The following is a 22,033-nucleotide window of genomic DNA, read 5'->3' on the forward strand; positions in this document are numbered from 1 at the left end:
ATCTAGGCACAGCGGTAATACTGGGGCAGTGCCATATCTGAAATAGCACATGGAATTTAACACTAATAAATATTCTATCCAGGTAAAGGTATATTTCAGAATATAAATTCAAGTTAAGACTACAGGTCTGTTAGGTGCTATAACTGAACCTTGACAGGAAAAGGAGACCTATTTATGCAGTGCTGCAGAGATGTGATAAAGGTATACATATTATTGAATAACATGAAGCAGAGATGGTAGAAAGAGGCACTCATAATACAGGAGCCAGAAGATAAATGGGACATTTAAAAGTAGAATAAGGAAATACATTTATATAAGAATATACAAAGCTTCTGTGACTCAGTGCTGTTCAACAACATTCAAGATGAGAGCTTAACAGGTTAAAACCCTGAATAACTATGTGTATTACCAGAAAAATGAGTAGCTAGGAATTCTATAAAAAGCATTTCCAGAAGTTAAATACGCCTTTAAATTTATGGGCAAAAGTACAAAGGGTGAATAGAAACATCAGTTGTCCTTGAACCTCTACTGAAGTATCTAGCACCAGATACTGCCCAAGCCCCATAGTTAACCTGACGGGGCTGCTGATGGATTCGCAGAAGTGCCATCTGTCCTACAGACAGCAAACACGGAGCCCAGGTGGCATTAGCTATTAGGAAGGGTGTTTGTTGTCTTCCCTCATAGCGGAAACGTTGCCCAGAAGAAATCATGGCAACTGGCACCATGCACCGTCATAAGGGAGAGAGTAAGACTAAGCAAGAGACAGGAGCAGAGGTCCAAATAAAACTATTGTTCTTGCACAGGGAGGATCACTATTCTTCATGCCATTGGCTGTCCATCCAGTAGGGGCCAAACAACCTATGGGAAAGGGATGTGTGCCTGACTGCTACACTTCCAGGTACAAAGTTCCCTTCTCTATAGACTGGTGTTATTACTCCCTCCTTTCTTCCACCTCAAAAATAAATCAACAAATTTGGATGTGAACACCTGTCGTGAGCTGAAGCTAACAACTGTGTCCACATCTCCCTTCCTCTTTAACACTGGGGCAATATCCATCCCTACTAATGCTGTGTAGCGTAGTACCAGCATAGAAAAAATAAATGGTGCCGTTTATAGCTAGATGAGCATTCCCAGCTAGTTAATTTATTTTGATCGTTCATATAATAAAGCCTGCAGCAATCAGTTGTCTTAATTTTCTTGTGACTACTTCTTTTGAAACAATACTCTCAAAAATGTTTAATCTGAAAGTTAAATACAACAACAACAATTTCCCTGTGTTCCACCTCTCTTCTCTTTTTCAATTTAGAATAAAACCTGTTGAACAAGTTTGCATTTCCATTTCCACCAGCCTTGGAGGGCAGCTGTGTTCTTTTCCAGTACCAGCAAAGGATAGGGAGATGGGATTCACTCACTAAAGATCAGAGAGATGCTGGTGAGAGATGGTGGAGGAAGGAATGGCACCACTTCTTTCACCAAAAATAAAATCATCCTCCCTTCTGCAGTCAGTCCCCTTTTTTTTCCTTTCATAACATCTGAATCTCTGCTGGTTGGCTCTCCTTACTGTCTCCTATGTCCTCTTCTTCTCCAGTGGCTGCAGACCTCCTGGGCATGCAGGAGGGAAACTGGTCCCACTACTCTGGGGCAGAATTTCTGCTCTAGATAAGTGCTGGTTCCCGCAGCTAATGCAGCAGGATTCCTCTTGTAGGAATGTGCCTGCAAGTCAGCTCGCAGCACAAATGTTCCTGACAGCTCTTCAGTAACAGAAGATCTGGATGCTAACAACATATAGGAAAAGGGTGTGCAAGCCAGGTGAAGAGAACATATTTAATCCTGGCCCTGTTTCCTGTTTTTCATTTAATTTTTGTTATTTTTATCTCTCTCGACTAGTGTGGTACCCAGCATGCAGATTACAAGCAGAAACACAATTCTGGTGGGTCTAATAAAGCAAAAAAAACTTTATGACCACTTGGTCTGAAGCGATTTTGCTTCTACCATATCAGCATTAGTCAGTGATGTGTCCTGCTATGAAAAGAACCTTGGTCTTTAAAAAGTATAGTCCCACTACTCTCACTTAGCATTCATCCACCCATTTTTTCCCCTTTCATTCCTCCTGCCAATACTTCAGCATCATACTTTTTCTTCCCTTTCTTTCATACAGTTGCATGCATGCATAAAATTCTAAGAAAAGCAGTATTCTGAAACAGACTGTTCATCCATTAAATTAAATTTAGCAGACATGGAATACATGTAAAATCATATCAACATGAATGTTTCCTACTAAGAAAGAGACAGACACACAAATTTCAATTCAGTATCTGATTCATCTAAAATATTCACAGAGAGAAAACAGAGGTTTCATCTGCCCTGTTTTAACATAATTTTCCGTGAAGCCACATACACACATGCAGAATGTTTTTAAAGACTCAGCACATCCTTACTGACATTGAAACAAATCTGAAGACATGACAGATGTTCATATTCCTGAACATTTCCAAGGATTAAAAGATCCTTGCCTCTTTGAAAACTGTGTTTAAAGATAAACAAAAAAAGAAACAACTCAAGCTTTTTTTTAAAAAAGGAATGCCACCAAAATCATACCAAATCATTCTTATTTCGGCTGACATGATAGATTGGAGAGCTCAGCACATTGCAAATTCTGATCTTCAGTAAATTTACTAAAGCTCATTCCAACCTCAGAATCTAGAGAGGTGAGCATATAAATTCAGCTGCCAATACAATGGTGAACAGATGGTGCTACTCTGCTGGGGAGCTGCGATGCAACAGCACATAAATGAGAAATCGGTCTCTTAATGGTTTGCTGTGTTTAATGTTTGGAATGATAATTGGAGCGGGGCAAACCTGGCTTTCAGCCAATGCCTTTGCTGGATTCACAGGAACCCCACAGCAGTTTTTATTAGACATTAGCTACCAAATAAATATTTGCAGGTAGTACTAAAGTATTGATATAAAGGACTTTATAGTACTGCTTAATGCAAACCAAAGTGAAAGGGAAAACACTGCCCCTTTCAATTCAGGCGCTCAAAAATGAATCCCTAAAGCTGCCCTTTCCCCTCTTTTGTCAGTTTTGAACAATTTGAACAATTGCTCTATACACACAAGTAACTCAAACTACTCCATTTAAGATCTGTAGAAACTGCCCCTCTCTCTACATTTTTTTTTTCCATTCTTCTTTGCCTTATTAAACTATAAAGTGATATTAAGAGCAGATCTACTTTCCACCAAAGCCAACAGGAGTCTCCCGGTTGACTTCTCTGGTGCTCAGAATAGGTCCAGAAGCAGAGAGCAAACAGATATTTCAGTGTTGGGGAACCTATTCTCAGAATTAACATAGCCTCTGTTTCAGGGAACAGGCTAATTTTCCTTCAGCAAGCGAGGTCTCCAGTCACCAAAAGCAAATTCAGAACCTGGATGTAGCTCCAGTGTGGTCACCAAGGAAAAAGTATCATCTGGATGCATATGATTTAAATTTAAATCCATGTTCAGTCAACCGTCCCCTTCTTCTTCTTCTCCCCCTTTTTCCCTCCTCCCAAAGGCAATGTGCATTAACACTTAAAATAATTTCACATTTTTGTCTTCAAGCTGCTAAGGTGCATTCAGTGCTGTAAAGCAAGCCTTTCATGTAGGTAAGGGGGAATGAAAACGAATGTAAAACTATAATCTCACTGTATGGGCCCACTGCTCAAACTAGCACTAAGAGGTATTTCCAGGACATGCAGCTTTCCTACAAAGCAGAGGATACATAGAGTTGGCTGACCTCGTTCTTTAGATTTCTTGCCAAGAAGTGTTCAGCTACGTGGGCCGGAAGCACGTTCTCCAGCAGCACCCGATTTAGATTCTCCATGGTTTCAATCTCCTCCCGCTCTTTTTTGAACTTGTTCTTCCACAGGAAGTCTAACCTACAGTAATATTCATTCTGTTACAAGAGGACACAGAGGTAAAGAAACAATAGGCATCTTGTCCTGCTGGAGTACAGGTTTAAGAGACAAAATAAGCATAGTACATCACCCCTACAAGGCTGTTGTTGGGCTTCCCCTTACCTATTTGGCCACTCAAGTACAATTCCAGATCCAACAGAAATCAGACTGGAAGCACGCGCTGTGACATAGACTTCATCAAAGTTTTACAAGGCCCAAACTTGGGGCATGGAAAAAAAAAAAAGATGCAAAGTGCCCTTAAGCAATGGAAGATTTTTTTATTTACTCTCAGGCTTTGGCAGAATTCATTTCACAATTCAAATCCATTATGGAAATATTTTACAGTTTTGTAACTTAATATGACATTTATCTAACATGTAGAATTTCTATTACAATAATGGACATTTCAGGAAGACCCTAACTTTTACCAACTTTAACATATGTCATGCAATCAGCCTCGTAAGAAGGGAGTAGTACAAGAAAAAGCAGTCTGCTGATATTAAATGCCTTCAGTTTAACAAAACATATACTTTCTCCTTTTAGTATGGACATGCTGAAAGCTTCAATGTGTTTAGAATAATAAGAGGCATTTTTAAACTGAAAATTTTTTAAGATTATCAAAAATTGTCCAGACAGGTATATTTTTATTTTATTTTACACTGCTTAAAATTATTAACCATTTATCCTTCCCTTCTCTTTGTTTTCCTAAAGGTTTCTGGGCAACCCAGCAATAATAATAATAACTGCAATTATATAGGAAATGCATAATATTCTTGGAATATCAATATTTTTGGAGCTCCATTTTCATTAAATAAGATGTTTACAAATGCATAAAACTGCATTTTTTGTGGAGCTCTCTGTACTTCTTTTCTGTATTGTTAATGTTTTGTGGTAAATTCCAGGGCATTATTTCGACATCAAAGACTTCACTGGCTTGACTATCTCATTTGAGCTGATATAAATCAAGACCCATTTCAGTGGAGCCCAGTAGTTTAATGCTATCCTGAGGCCTCAATGAAGACTAAGTTATTGACCAGGAGAACATAATTATGATGACAATCTTACTCTACAAAAAACAACAAATGCTTTCTAGTATTTTTAGCAGTCAATAGTTGTTCACACCAAAAATGAAGGTCGCCCTTCTGACTGGAAGGTTACTATTGCAGCTCTAAATGATTCACAGATAACTTGTTGAGATCACAGCCAAAGATAGAGTAGAAAGTTGCACGGAGATAATACTAAAATGATTTTGAAAGCTTTCAAAAAGCAATGAAGGTAAAAACTGATGAAGTGAATGTACCTGCCAACAAATTGCAAAATGAAAAAATAATAATAAGAAAGCCATGTGCTAAATGCATAGAAACCAAGCTACTCAGGCTGCCTTTAAATTGGCTGATGAGGGCTGGATATTGTTTAGATATTTTAATTACAAAAACAATCATCCACACCATTAAATCCTTAGTGATGAATTATTCTTGTGCTGATATATATACTAGTACAGAGAGAACGCAGACCTTAAATGCACCACAAAAGAAATATTCTGGCTCTTCCCACATAAGAATAATATTATTCTGAAAGTAAAATGGGTCTTAGCATCTCATAATGCATGATCCTGCACCCCAAAGATTTATTGACTAAGTGAAAAAGCTGAAAATTTTGAAGTATTTACATGTTACTATAGAATATTTACAGATTATAAACAAATGAAGAGTGAGCAGGGACTTAAATATGTGCAAAGACATGAAGGAACATGAAGGAGCAGAGAACCTGAAAACAGACCTCTGCAGGAACTTGGAAACAAGATTTTACTGTTGCATTCTGTCATCATTCATATATCAAATGGCAATTAACCCTCCTATAAAGATTTAGGTCATGAACAGCTTTTTCTCAAAACTGATCACACAATGTAAAATGCATGCAGCCCTTTTTTTAGAGTGTCTCTAATATTTCAAGTGGGAGAAATATTTGTATTCTTTCAACTCCTTCTTACAAACATATTTAACAAGTGCCAGTTTACCAAGAATAAGCAAATAGGCCACTCTATCCAAGTTACCCACATAAAAGGATAAAGGCAAAGGACACCAACTACATTCATGCAGAAGAAGTCCAATAAAAAACTGGGATGTCAAAATTTCTGGCATATTTATCAAAAGTAAACTGGATACCTGAAATAAAACTGAAATTGGGTATTTATACATTGTATCATATTTGTATTGAAAAGAAAAGGTGTTAGATAAGCTGAAGTCTTCAAAAAGATATTTCTCTTCTTTAAGAGATAATACTAAACATAATTTATTTACTCTTATTTATTGAATTAAAGTTAGGCTGTCACAAAAATATAGCAAACAAAACTTGGAAATCATGCAGCACAATGTACTCTACAAATTAGCTTTGAAATTACAAATGCCAAAATATCATAGTTCAAAATGCCCATGACTTTTAAAACAAATCACCACCCCATTAAACCTTACTTTAAATTGCATTTTTATTGTTTGTATGATGTATCCCAATTTAAATATATATATATAAATATGCCATTAAAGATACCATTCAAACTTTCAAGTCTTATAGTCATATGAAAACCAAGATTGTTCCCTACTTCAAATGTTAGCTACAGAACCCTTTCAATATATCTGAATGAAAATATGTTAAAATGGCCCTCATACCTCAGCAAGGGACGCCAGCAGGCACAGTACCCTTGAGATACAAAAAGTTGCCTTCTTCACTAAAGTAATCACTACATCCCTCGACAGCACTTCTCAGCTGGTGGGCACAGTGGACCATCAAGTGAGGCATGAAGGACACTGAATTCCTGCAGGCACCACTGAGCAATTGGCTTCCTCCGGGACAAGAGGCTACTGTGCATCTGTGCAAGGCAATGCAACCCAGAGATTTCTATCAGTGGTAATTTGTTCCTGGGCAAAAGCAGTTAAGTGTAACAAGAATTTATTCACTTCTTATTGCCTGATTGCACAGAGATGAATTTAGCTATATTTTTAAATTCTAGTGGGACACTCATCTGGTCTATTTTCAACATTTGCCTCAGAGTGAGATGAACTAATTCTCATCACTGACTAGACAGAAAGTCAAGATAAGCAGTTCATGAGGGGCTATGACATAGGTGTCTACAGATAAGTGAGATGAATCCTGTGGGATTCAGTGAAGGGTCAGAGTGATAGGAAAGGACTCAAGCAGATAAGACCATTGCAGAGAAATTAAACATAGCTTTTTATTTAGATGAAGAAGCTAAGGAGATTCCACCTCACAGCCTCCCTTGCACAGCCTGGCCCATGCCAGTTCGCATTCTCCCAGGCACTGCCCAGGCAGGGTTTAAGAGTTAGCATTCTCAATACATTATTTTTAAAGGACTATTTTAAAAGTGCATGCACTATTTTAAAAGTGCATGCAGACTGCAATGTGATCTTAGTGCCCGGGAATGTTTCTGGAATGTTTTGTTTGCTATCCTAAGCTAATATGGCCATCAAAAAGAAGCAGTTCTGCTTTCTCTGGTTCACTTCTGACTGCTCACTTCCACCCTATGCTAATTCTTCTGGCACAAGCACTGATGCAGTCACACAATAAAACTAGATCAGGAAACATTGGGCTGAAAAGGATCATTTTTCCAGGGTTAATTTTTAAAGCCAGATCACTTCCCTATTTTGGGCCAACTATACAGCTCCACAAGTAGCTGTGCCAGTACAAATGAGGAGATACAAGGATAGGAGTGAGTGGCTACTTCTTCTAGTAGGTTATGCAGCTTGAAGTATTAGCTGACCCTGAGAGTTAAGTTTGCTGATATAACCTGTAATGCTATACTAGCTCCCCCCCCCCTTTTTTTTTTGCATCAAGGTCAGCACTTGACTGGCCTGTGAGCAGGTGCACAGCGCTAGGCTTGTGGGAAACCATTTACTTTTCATTAACTTTCCGGTTACTCACTCTGGGGACAGAGAAGCACCGATGCCAGTACAAGAGAAGCAGAAAGACCACCCTTTTCATTGGTGGCTTCCCATTAGATCAGCATAGCTGTGCTGTATTCTTAGTTTAACATTGTTAAAATAATCAATTAGGTATTGAGAAACAGAGAGGAAAAAAAACAATGATACTATCTGCAAAGTGGAAAAATGTGATAGCAAATGGAGAAATGACTTGTATATGACCCTCAGTGGAAGATGGGTGCTGGGGTTGGGAAAGGCTCAACAAGAACTATGATGACAGGAGGGCTGCAAGTAGCCATAAAAACAACATCTCTACTAAATACATGATTTTGCTGTCCAGTAGGGCTATGAACATTAGTTCCCATGTTTATGTGCCCTTGAGAATATGAACTGCAATGTCAGAGATTGAGCTGTTCTTTTGCGAAAAATGTTCTTCCACTGAACCTTTCTGTTTGTCTAAGTAGATGCTGGTCAGAAACACCATGTCGGTTTCCTCCATTTTATATAAATACGTTTGGGATCAGCTGTGTCCAATATCTGGGGAAAAAACATGTAGAATGAATGCAATTCGACATCTCTCCTGATGGGGACATGCCTGTGGAAGTGTAGTGTAAGGTTTTGTCAACTGCTCTGTGCTTTTATGGGTAAGGGAATTTTCCTTAAAAAGGAATTAGACATCCTAATAGAAGGTAGAGCAATCAGTAGCTATTAAACACTGTCACAGAAATGCTCACTGGCAGAATGTGGGAAAAATACAATGTGCCTATGAACGTTGCAGTGACATCGCTTCACTGAATGGTCATGTTATGCTGGTACTGTTTCTCCTTCCCTATTCTCTCCCTAAGCATTTGCCACCAGTTGGTGGTTGCTAATGGAAGCCTAAAATGGCAGGTTTTATGGGAGGTTTGTGCTAAAACTAGTTCAAAACATTTTCTAATTATTATTTAGACTTAGCCTAAAAATGCTGAAAAACACAGAGGGTTTTTCTCCTCTCCTTTCCTATTGTCTTAAGAGACAATAAACTAGCGGAAAAATTAAAGGCAACAGACTGAAAATTCACACGCACACAGAATTATGACAAAAATCTAGACCTAAAGCCCTGAAAACAAAGATTTCTGCAATTAGAGGATCATTTTTCAAGCAGTGTGACAGTCAGAGAACAACACATTCAAACTGTTGTACCATGCCAAATATAAAGTTTCTTGTTGATGTAACGGAACCCTGATCTACCCACAAGGAACACTCTCTTTGCTTAGTGGGGATGATGTTTCTTCTTCTCCTTTCATATCGACATTGCACACAGTATCCACTCTACCTGACACTTTGGCTGACAGGGACTAAGGATTCTTACCTGGTGTGGTGAAGTATTTATCCCTGTTTCCTGCTGGATATAGCTGTGTCCCAGCCCTACTTTCTGCTACCTTCACCAAATGAGCAAACTCTAACAAATGCTGGTAGCAAGGCTGATGGAGAAGTTTATTTGGACCTCAAGAAGAATATTCCCCCTACAGCAAAAACTGCAAAAGGTGCCAAATAGGATTTTTTTTTGTCTAGCAAACTGGATGGTCTGCTTGGGAATTTAAATTATGGTTATTATGCTTTGGGAGAATTATAAATGAGTGGTTTAGAGACAGTATGACATGAAGTCCCTGTTAAGGCTGCAGGCTAATGGGGTGCAGGCTGCTGATGAGATGTCACATGGATTGCCTCTCCCATCTCAGAGCCATATCCTGAGCCTTACATGGTTGCTAGCACAGTGGGCTGGGATTGCAGCATTTAGTCACGGATAGGCCTGAGGATTTAGAGAGAGAATTGCCCTTGCACCTGCCCTCAACTCCACAGAACGTAAGACACCAAGTTTCTACTGAAAAAAGCACCATTGGGTAATAAAAAGAGTAGTTTCCCGTTGGTTAATAGTTTGAATACAACTGTGGCCTCAGTATGTGGTACATTTGATGTGCATGCTATATTATTTTTGTGTCTGCATCAAATGGTAATAACTGTGAAGAAAATAGCTTGTAATTAAGCAACCAGGGAGCCAGCAGATGGATGCAGACAGATGGGAGCACACTCGGATGCTGCAAGACAATATTGGTCAGCATGACGGGCAATAGTCACAGCACTCTATTGATGTAACGCCCACAGTCTCTACCACAGTTACTGCAGAGGTGAGTTTTAAGGACATATTTGAAGGCAATAAAGGAAATCACTTTTTAGATACTTCCAACGCTCCTTTGCAAGGGTGTGGGGCAAAACAGAAGAAAGGTGTCTGTCGAAAATCTAAAAAATGTTTGAGGAGGTGGGGGGCTGGCATTGTGTCCACTAATGCAGATGAAAAGAACTGTGCATCTTACCTGTCTACCCAAAACCAGTAATGTGATGAAGAATATAAACAGAGAAATTGAGCCCATTGTCTTCAGGTCTTTCAGTATTCCTGGCCTACAAAATAAAAGCCTAAGTTCAGCAAGCTACTCAAAAGTTGAAACAAAATTACTTTAGCACAACAATAAGGAAAAGACTGCAATTTATACTGCTTTCTGGTATGTAAATTAAGACCATTTTAAATTGAAACCATTTATGATATTTCTTATTATTTGATGAAATATGATTATTTTCATAATAAAAATTAATTAAATTCTACTACAGTTTATGGAAATGTGCTTATATTTTTAGGTCCAGTACTAAGATGAAAATTTCTTAAAAATAATACCCTTCTTTGCTTATAAATGGAGACCATTTGGTGTTTATTCTGTATAGACAGATGAAAGAAAGATTTTTTTTTTATGTAATATACTACTTTCATAAGGGAGAGCTTGACTGCATCTTATGAATATGAAGAAACGGAAGGTGGAGGGAGCACCTCCTTTCCAAGATGTCTTTTTATCTCAGAACCACAGGGGGCACTAGCTAGATTTCATACACAGTTTATTAAAAACTCTGCTTTGGGAAAAGACACTAGAAGTAATGAGAAACAGTCCACACTAGCAGCCCCCTACTGATGCCACCAGAAGAACAACCTTGGTGAAGAAGAACCTGTCTATGTAGGAAAACACCAACAGACACAGCTTGACTGGCAAAATTAAGGCTGCGAGAAACTCATGATCAAACTAACCTGTCGTGCAGTTCTACATCCCATCCCACAGAAATCCTTTCCACTAATGCAATGGACACATGAATACCTGCTTTTGCTTATGCTTAAGTCTTTAGACCTAAGCCCCAACAAAACATATGTTTTCCTGTTAATTTGGATCCTTTCCCATGGTCGTCTCGTAAAGATCTTAAGCAGTATATAGCACAGGAAAAAAGGACACTGAAATTCTACTCTGGATATGCATTTTTTCTCTTTTGGCGTATGCGCTGCCCACTCAGGCTATGTATAAGACAATCACCTCTTTGTTTTAAAGATGAGGTAGAAATTATACGTGTCCAAAAACTTTTTCATGGCAATACCTAGAATTAGAGGCATAATTTTTGTCTCTTATAATATCACTGATAACAAAGACTTCTGTAGCTTCATTGGAAATGCAACATATGGATTTGCAAGTACAGCAAGAAACCTATCCAGCTTTAGGTCTACATTTTTTTTTCAATAGTTGAGACTGCATTTGTAACATTTTAAGACAACATACTAGTTCTGGGAAAGCTGATTTTCTTTGGCTTGCAGCAAATATGTTTTAACAGCCTTAATGATGTTTAACATTTCTTCCTAATGTCCTTATTAGACAATGCAAACTAAACCATACTGTACTTCCTATATTACGTGATTTATACATCTTGTCTAGACTTGTTTATTTTATTCTAATTCTCTTAGGTGGTGATGTTAACTTGTATATTGATATCAGCATGGCGGTGATTTTAAATTGTGACTTGTAGATTATATAGCCAAATATATACAAAAAAATCTGTTTCATGACCTAAGAACTAACATAGTTTCTGCACCTCAAAAACCTATATCTCATTTTGATTAGTTTCAGAAAAGCTGGAATTATCAACCTACCTTTTTACAGGTGCCACTGCATACATAAATTTGCTGTAATCATCCAGCATGGATCCATGAGTGTGTAGGAGGATAACATTGTAGCCCACCAGTGCAATCAACATTATCACCATTTTCAATTCATAATTTATTCTCAGGAAAACAGAACAGGAAATCAGTCCTAATATGCAGCTGTATATAAAATACTGACAAAGGAAAAGCAAATGGGAAATATTTAGAATTTGGCTGTTGAATGGTAAATCATACAGAATAAAATGCCTAGGCTAGTTTTAAAAAAGTTGTTAACTGACTAGTTAAGTATGGAATCTATTGCAGTGTGTAAAGAATCAGAGTATAAGGGACATTATGGTTTATAGACAGTCAATATCAACCAGATATTGGTGTTTCATAAAATATACCCTTTTTCTCACTTGGCTCAAATTCACCCTAAACTCATTAAAATGCAGATTATGCTCCTAATTTATCCTCCCCAGCTGTCACCCTTTGCCACTTTTTATTTGCTCATCTGCAGTAGCAAGAATTGCTTATGTTTGGAACACCACTGCTGGTGTTGAAGTTTAGTGCAAGAGTCTACTGCCAGCTTGCTGACAGAAGGCTTCCTCCCGTGCCTCTGCATGGTTTGCAGTCATACTGGAGTACCATAACCATCCTGTGCATATTACTGAGCATAGGGGAAGATCAAGATCAAAACATCTGCAGATCCAAAAACAACTATTTCATTGACTATGCTCGCAGTGTTTGTAAACTGATGTAGTATGCACAGATCTTGAGAACCTCTGAGATACATAGCTGTACAAACTCTAGAAATATGATTCGGAGATGAAGAATATAAAATGATTAACTTGGCCTGTGTATAACATTAATATTAAACAACTAAAAAAAAATCTTTATGTCAAATCCGCTTGAGTTATGACTACATAAAAGCACACACCACTGGCAAAAACAACCTTTTTCTTCATACATGTCATGTATGTCAACAAAAATACGTATGGTTGAAGTTAAATTCCTTGAAAAAGACTTTTGCTGGATACTTTCTGGAAAGAGATCGGGACATCAAAATTATTGCTAAAACAGAAATAACACATTCTCACTAGAATCAGAAACTTGGACCTTAACATACGATTCCTTGGCCCAAGAGGAAGCTTACATGGTTCCTGAAAATTATAGTCCTGAACCTTTTAAGGAAGTTACCTTTTCTTACACTACAAAGCATTTTATTTCTAGGTACGCTACTTTCAGACTACTGTTGACTTGATGGCAGCATTTTTGATAGAACCTGAATCACTGTATGCTGATTTTGGAGGATCACTAAGAAGAATAATTTTCATGGCACCTGTCAGGCAGAATTGATCTGCCATATGAATCTTCATCGTTATTGTAAATTGTTTGCAGATCTGCTTGAAAAAAGAAATAAAAAGAACTATTTTTCAGAATCACCAAAGTTAAAACTTCATGATGGTTGCATTCCTTAACAGGTCACGCTGTAATTTCAGAATTCGGTGTTATATAAAAGTAGCAGAATTCATTTTTTGCTTGATAAGGCATCCCACTTTTGAAATTAGTTTTCCAAAAAGCAAGCAAACAAACAAAGGACAGTCCTGAATCCAAAAGTGAATCCAAGAATCCAGTACTGAACCCCAAAATCTTCCAAGTGGAATAAACAGTCTCTGTTAATGCTCCATAGGAACACATAGTCTAGACAGAAAACCAAGATTTCAGACATGGGTGGATGGATTATAGAATAGTTGCACAGCCACACATCTGAGAATGCAGGTATTGTATATTAAAATGCAAGATTCCAGTAAGTATCATGCAGACTTGGAAATCAGTCTATAGGCAACTCTATTTGAACAGTCACACCAGGTTAGGGGGCTTTTTTGAAAATGCAGCCCTAACTATACCTTTTTCATATTATAATTTTCATATATTAGTTCAAGATTCTTGTTTCTGAGCAGCCAACACCACAAGAGAACATTTAAAATCCTTTTAAAGGGATTGAAATTCCACCTTTTTAATAAACATTTTGCAAATTGAAGTAGCTCATGGAAGCATTGTCCTCCGAATCCTTTTCTATGCTTTTCAGCTTTTTGGACTAAAGCAACAGGTCTTGAAAGAAATCAGAAGAGGAACCACAAGATAATGTGCTTCAAAAGATGCACTGTGGAGGGGTGAGGGCAGCTGGCAGTCGAGCTAACTTCTGAGAAAGACGCATGCAGGACATTGAAAAATAGCAACAGTTTGGTGAAGAAACAGTCAAAGTAACCATACAGAAAATCAGGGCCAGTGGAATTACTGCAGTGTACGCAGCGTGAGAGCTCTTCTCCTTCCCAAAGTGCATAAGTTTGCAAGCTGTTGGGCAAACAGCAGCCTGGCTCCTGGGCCAAGCAACCTCCTCTGATTTGAGCAAATGAATCTGAACTTTCCTACACAGGAACTACTGCCAGCTGGGCCAAATTTATACCTTTTGTGTAAAGGTACACTAGGCTTCTTTCTGAGTCAAGGCCTCAGATTCAGGCCCTTGTACAACCTACTGAAGAAAGAAATGGCCTCAGATTGCGCAGAAATTGAGGCTTTTCCCCAGACACTGAGCTGCAGTGATCCTTATGATCTTATCTTCAGCCCAGTGCATTTCATCTCATCTCTTCTAGCCTAATATGTCTGTGAAGAAAAAATTGAAAACAAAGTTGTTTTGGAATTCCTTAGTTGAATACAGTGTATTCCAAAACTGCATCTTTTAAAAGTCAGTAATATGACTTTTGTTTATTTAACACATGGAGACAGCAGCACTGATCAGTCAGTATTTCAGCACAGGGGCAGAGATGCATGATTCAAAATCTCCCAGGCCTAACTTTCAATACATGGAAACTACAGAAGCTTCATAACAAAACTGAACAAAAACACAAGCAAAGTCCTTGACTTTGGTAAATCTTTTAAAAGAGCAAGAAAGCAAGCAATGCAAGTCAGAAAAGCTATTTTGGGAGGTGGAAGAGGGAGGGAATCAATTAGTATGCTCCCAAATAGACTAAATTCTAGTGGGGCTGAAACAATAAAAAATCTCTTATTTGCTCATTTTGGATTATATAGTCAATAGATTTGTCAGCTCCACTGTTGCAAATCACAGGAGATTTATCTGCATGAGATAATGCAGATGAATGCAGATTTAATGCTTAAAGCAAACCCACAGATAGATTGATTTTTAACTTAAGAAAATAAACATTGTCAACAAAAGTGTTCAATATCTTATTCAGTAAAGAGAGAAGACACTTATTTCAAAATTTCTAAACAGCTTTCTAAGTCAACAATCAAAAATAGTAATTTGAAAGGAACTCGCAGCTTTTTAAGCTAGAAGTTATGAGCTCTGCAGTGCCTTAGGATGAAAATAATGTACATTTGAGAGCTGTTTAATAAACAAAATGGGGGAAGAGCATTAAAATCTTTAGCCAACCTAAGCTTTACATTCATATAATCAAAAATGACATTTTCAACATAATTGTTCTGTCATTTTATCAAAGACAAAGTTCCTTTGATGAAAGAATGCATATTAACAGTTTAACATCTAGAAGCCATTAATTATTAGAAGTGTGCCAATCATATAAGCTGACAAAGATCTTAGTTATGCAAGGGAAAATACAGGAAAAAAACATGCACAAAGAATTTTAAGAAAACAGGTTTAATCTTAATAATACATATACTTTATGAAAAATGGAGCATTCAGATACTTTTTGGAGAACTTAACAATTAAAGGAAAAAAAACCTTCCAGAAAGTTCAAAACTGTAAAAAGTAATGTAAAAAAATGGGGCTAGAGACCCTGCTAATCAAAAGCAATAGAAACAACTTATTTCTGTGTGGTTGTGAGTGTGTACATACGCAGCAGCTGGAAGGACAGGGTCATTTTTTTGACACCAAAATTAGTTGATGCCAGGGCCAAAAGAGGATTTAGGTATCCAGCAGTGCCTGATAGTATTTACTTATCTAAACTTGAAAATGAGAACCCGAAACTCATGCTTTATACTGTATCTTTAGCAGGGAGATGCTGAAAGTTTGTAATTGGTGCAGTTACTGTGACTGTTTTTTGCAGGAGCGTTCTGCACATAAATAACATCTTGCTTTTGTGTGTGCCTCGCATTGCTTAGCTTGACATAGTCAATAGCTGTTTCATGTAAAACATTATTTTGAATTCAGCACACACCATTCTGGTGCTGGTGTCATCAATTCTGCATAAAGAGATAAAATAATCTCCCTTCTCCTCTCACTGCCTCCTGCTTATTCATCCAAACACGGTTGACCATTTTTTGGCACAAAATAGAGCTTTTTGTGTTCAACTGAAGGTCTTTTGTAAATCTGTTAAGAATCATTGCTCTCTGGGACACAGATCCCATTTTTGCAGCAATGTCCTTTCCCCTCCTCTTGCACGCGTAGCTGTGCTCTTGGTCACACTAAATCATCTCATTCCAATCAGTTCAGGTCTTTGAAACCATTTATAGGGCGGTATATGAAAATCCTATTTCCTTTCCTCCTCCCAGTCTGTTGCTTGATAAAATACACAGTGTCAAAAGTCTGATGATTGCAAGTTTCAAATTTAGTACCAGGTCAATGATGAGAAAAGAGCATGTTGCCAGGCCAGGCATGGGTGAAGCCCGTCTGCAGACAGACCTTGATTCCTCACTGACCATCGTGTGGAGGCTTTGCTGTACATCTAATCTGCTCTGCGGTCACCGTGTGTTCCCCTGATAACGCCAGTCTGTTCGAAGTAATGATTCACAGTTCTTCACTATCAGACTTTCTCCTGCTTTTTGACCCGCTGGTCATTAAGACCTCCATTCGCACAAGTATTAACCTCCTTTAACTCCCCAATTCCTTCCAAGATAGTTGCAGGTGACTGAAAACCCCCCCAACCTTTTGGAGTGTTCTTGAAAACTGGTGGGTGTTTAACTTCAAACAGATCCAGTGACAGTCAATTTAGTGTTATTAGTGTGAACAAATAAAGAAATGTAAAAGGAACTTACCGGTAGGAAAAAATAGTTGTTTTGTATACACCACTGTGCCTGATCACTTGAATTAGGAAAACTTGCATTTGACAAATTAAGAACTGGAGGAAAAGCTTTCACAGCATTATCCAGGAAAAACTAGAGAAAAACAACATGTAATCCATTAGCCTGTCAGCTATATAAGGTCAAAAGAGAGAAGAGAAATGGAGAAAGCCTTGTCAGTAATCACTTAACTTCAGTATTTCACTGCAAATAGAAAAAACAAAGGGAAAATGACATTGACTATCTGTTCTTGCACGCTTCAGACAAAAACAACTTTTTTAACCCACACCTGGGACTTTCTATTTCTGTATGAGATGAAATCCTTTCTGTTATGTTAGCTTCGTACATCAGCATCTCATACACACTAGCGACGACAATAAAATAGATTCAATATGAAAAATAATTCCTGGGTTCGCCTCAGCCGAATCTCCTATTTAAATGTGTGAAGAATTAAAGAAAGGATAGTAAGTCTTTAATGAAGTCTATTTATACAGATGCAACTTTCTCGTATTAATGATGATGATAAAATTGCTACTAATCTTATTGGAACAGAATATTGGAAATGGTAGCTCCTGGATCATGAAATTCAGCCTCCTGTTGATACAATAATGCTGCATTAAGTCCATGCATGCTTAAAGAGTTAGATCTCTTTGACCTCATAAATTCCACTGCTTTGAGTCTCACCACTTTAGTGACTAGCAACTGTTTCTAAGTTCAACCAGCCTCGATGCTTTCATGGCCAGTTGCTATGTTTTGTTCTTGTGCTTTTAGATGGCTTCTTGTACCTCATGTCAGTGGTGTTCAGACAGGGGATGAAGTTATTGCAGTGTAACAGTGTTACATGTTGACTTAATCACAACCACTATCACTGTGCCTCCCTCTAGCCTACCGGTCTTGGCACTTTAGCCAGTTAGTAATCAAAATTTTTTTCCCACCCTCCTCTTCTCCAGCTTACCTTCTGTCCCAGAGAAAAACTGCTCAATTCATTCAGCTTAATCAAACCAGGATCAAAATGATTTATTGATTTACTAACTGCACATAATTAACCAGCAATCAGTGAACTATATGTTCAGGATCAGTATCAGTGATACAACAGATAAACTGCAGTACCAGATGAAAGAGCTCCTGCACTCTACTAATACCTTATATGGTACCCTATATTAAACGCTTCAGCAAAGACCATATTAAAAAGCACCTACCACATTTCTACCATCTACAGAAGTGGTTACATTGGTAAAACAATATCATGTTAGCCTGGCATGACATACCTCTGTTAAAAACAGGTTGTATTTTATTCCATTTTCAATGTTGCTCTATATTTTTAGTGATTCTTAGAAATTTATTCTAAAACTAAATTCTGAGGTCAGATGAATGTGCCTTGGTTTACTCGCATAATCTCTCCCTCCCTTATGCAACTGTGAGCTGTTCTACCATTTCTTTGGAAGCAGTATCAAGTACATCTACTTTTTTTTGCAAATGTGAAATAACTGTATTTATTTTCAGAATCTTATCTCACACATTCCTGCAGAGCAAAAGATTATATACCATTAAGAATGCCAATGCATTTATAAATTTTTTATATATATAGTATATGTGTATATATATTTATATGTATTCATCTCTATTAAAGCATTTTAATTTTGTTTTTGAGCTTTGTACAGGACATTTCTGACTTAAATGTATACACAGAATGCTATATGAAATGCAATATACCTATGAACACATAAATAAATATAGAAAGGAATAAAAAGGATTTGGAAATGTTATCATCTCCCTTGAGCAAACAACATTTATTTCTGAATGATGTGTTTGTACTTGTCTTTCTTGTCTTTCATCAGTTATCTACATCCGCTATCACGCTTTGGTGATATATATTGTTCCTCAACATAGTATTTTTTCTAAGAGACAGCTCAGTCCTACTAAGCAGTCACACCTACTCAAATGACTCAAATGAAAGCAGTATTTTTTATGAATACTAATGTTTACCAGTGAATATCTGAGAGTACTATCATTAAATTTTCATTTTAACTTCACATATTCTAGCAGCTTTTTCTTCTCTTCTGTTCTTATCATCTGCAATCTTCTGTTGTGAATTTTTTGCCTCACATGATGAAAATACCTGCTGTGCTGATATTCCCATGAATAGGAACCATGCGGTGACAGACCTTCCCCCCCCCACAACATGGGATAAGCTTGTTAGGGCATCTCTCCTTTTACCTGACCAGGAATCTGCAGGAGACAGTAATACTGTGGTTTATATCTTACTAATAACAAAGTCGGCTTTCTCAACAAGATACTTCAAACATGTCTATACAACTCCACAATGCACCAGGATCAGGGCTTCACAGAGAACAGGGGCTGATAGCCTGGGAAGGTGGTCTGCCAAGCTGAATGGGTTGAACCTCACCTTACTCAGCAAGGGAGTCTGCTGATTCCCATGTTAATAGGCGTAAAATAGCACACTATTGAAAAGGAGGAAATGTGGCAGAACTGAATACTGAGTAATCAAATGGACACTGAATTCAACAATTATGGACTAAAAATAAAATTTGTAAAATTTCAGTAGTTACTTATATGAATAGGTTGACTGTGTGATGGGTGGGCAGGAAGGAGAGATGCTTAGCTAGGAAATAACCCTCCATGGAAGCACAGGAAAAAAAGAGGCAATATTAATTGATTTAAGTTTCTCCACAGATAATTCTACTGCAGCCTTAAACCTGCTATAGCACAATGTCATGCAGAATTCATCTGTAAAGACAAATGACACTATCATTTTCCTGACAAAAAAAGGCTTAGGCTACCCTCAGCACACCAAGAAGTGGTCTTTCTGCCCAGCAGCAGTAGCGCCCTGGCACAGAGGTATGGTCTTTTGGAAGTAAGTGCTCTAGGGTCACCAGTTTCAGGGCAGAGGTGTGCTGAATCAATTGAAACACATAAACAGCCAAAATAAAGGGCTGGCCTGCTATTAAAAAATGCAGTGCCACTCAATTTACAGCTTAAATTAAATTTGATCCCATCACTACCCTCTCTTCATTATCATACAAAATTACACAGAAAAGGAACATGTAAAGATTATAAAGGAAAGTATTAAAAAACATCTTTGTCCCCCTCCTGCTCTCCACTGTCCTCTTGCCTCATATGAATGGGTAGCTATACACTAATTTGCTGCTACTATGGAAGAGCTAGCAATTTCCTCAAGACACAGCAGTCTACAGCTTTTAAAATGCTGTGGTAAAAAAAGTTGTTCATGTTTGTGTTCTCCTCTCCTGTTCAGCAAAAGGCAGAGTGACAAGAGTATACTTTTTAGTATGGTGGAAGCATGTAAGCCTGTAATCATGGGCTGAAATAGAGCATTTGCATTTTTCTTAAAAAAAAAAAAAAGATGCAATGACGCTTTTGTTCAGCATTGCTGTTTTGTTTGGATCTCTAATGCAAGCCTAGAGGACTCTCAAGCGCCTCTTCTTCATCTTTTCTTTCTCTACCACCTCTCAGAATATCCGTGTGGTTCAGGAGAGCTTTCTCCTCAAAACATGTATCACCACTTCGTTTGAAAAATACCAGTGGGTCTGACAGCTGAGTCACAAACTCATCCCCAGGTGCCCATAGGAACACCACCAAAAAAAAAAAAAAAAAAAGGAGAATCCCAAATTCTGGTGGCATTCCTCAACTTCACAAGCTTTCAGGTAGAAAAGCCTGGAACTCTAAGTACTTATCAAGACTCTTGAGCATTCCTTGAATAAACTAGAGGTGATGCTGAGACATGGGTAAGCTGTCTTTGACAGGTATGGAGTGATGTAGATTCATCTTTGCTGGACTGTGGAGCAAGCGATGGGATGACAGCATGACTCTCTCTCCCCACACACTTGGAAGTCTCCAAAACTGCAGTAAACATTATTTCAGTTTGGTAAATGTCAAGTGCTTCCTATCCCACCTGCTAGTGCATCTCTGCTAGTCCAGTGTACCTAGACTGACAACTGAACTTAAGTTTCTTAAATTCTATCTATAATCTCAGATGTATTTGCAGTGGGGTTCAGCAAGTACCACTTGCACTACATGACTGCAACTGGGCATTTCTTTGCCTCCCCCCAACCCCTAGGCAAGGTGTGCTTAAATGAAGTACACTAGGCACCTTGCAAAATAGGGTCTTCAATGTGCTAGGTACTGTAGAGACATATAATTAGAGTATATCTGCCCAGAAGAGCTTGCCTGCTAAAAATACAACACTGAGCAAGGTCAGCAACCATATAAGCAGTTAGCTATACTAAAATGAAGATACATTAAAGAAATCAACTCTCTAGTATGAGAATGGAAGCAAGTTTGCTGAATTATTTGCCATTTTAAAAAATGCGATATCAGCCATGGCTAGAGGGAGAACCCAATACAGGCATAAATTCTGTGCCTGTGCCAGGAATCATCAATGCATTCGCTGCAGAAGTCACTGAAAGAAGGAGCTCTTCTAGGGATCCTGAGCAGTGTTCCCTTAGATCCCATGAATCTTAGTGGATGGTGAGGCAGAGTCATCCGGTGTCCTCTACAGCCATCAACTCAGCTTCCAAGAAATATATTTTCTCATATTCTCTTTAATGCAGGCCAACATAGCAAAAACACTTTACAGTCTTCCTCAGTGATTGATCACTGCCTTATTTTATATATGGCACCAGATCTAATCCTCAATGGAAGCAGCATTAGTCATCCTCTTCCTTCAGTTGAGGAGTATCTGATGCTTATGTTGCATTAGCTGTTTTTTTAACTTCACCAATCATGATTATATATCCCTCAAACATTAAGACTAGATTCAGATGCCTGCTGAAACAGCTAATTTGGAATAAAACTGCACCCCCACTCTATTCTAATGCCCCTTGACCACAAAGACTGAGTTTTATTTGACCTTTGGGTCTTAATTATGATTTATTAGGTGTGGGATGATTAGACACTTCTTATCTCCATTAAATCTTAATGGCTACATTTTGCCTTTTCCTACTGAAAGAGTTCATGGAAATAAATGCAGTTAATGGACTCTGCTATTAAGCACATGTTGCTTGGAGATATAATAATGATACTTCAGAGTCTCTCCCACAATTTGCTATTAATATTAAGGAAATGCAAATTTCACAATCACATTTAAAGTCATTTTT

General features: G+C 38.0%; 1 protein-coding gene across 1 annotated transcript in view; it reads right to left on the reverse strand.

Annotated features, from left to right (window-relative positions):
• ADCY2 (adenylate cyclase 2) overlaps positions 1-22,033 on the reverse strand; it is a 197,547-nt gene that overhangs the window by 13,167 nt on the left and 162,347 nt on the right. The window contains exons 17-20 of the mRNA XM_067291033.1: positions 16,875-16,994; positions 11,868-12,052; positions 10,225-10,309; positions 3,776-3,934 (exon numbers count right to left, since the gene is read on the reverse strand). Of these exons, the coding sequence (XP_067147134.1) occupies positions 3,776-3,934; positions 10,225-10,309; positions 11,868-12,052; positions 16,875-16,994 (549 nt within the window). The remainder of the gene's footprint in view (positions 1-3,775; positions 3,935-10,224; positions 10,310-11,867; positions 12,053-16,874; positions 16,995-22,033) is intronic.

This window comes from Apteryx mantelli, chromosome 2 (genome assembly GCF_036417845.1).
Source record: "Apteryx mantelli isolate bAptMan1 chromosome 2, bAptMan1.hap1, whole genome shotgun sequence".
Taxonomy (NCBI): domain Eukaryota; kingdom Metazoa; phylum Chordata; class Aves; order Apterygiformes; family Apterygidae; genus Apteryx; species Apteryx mantelli.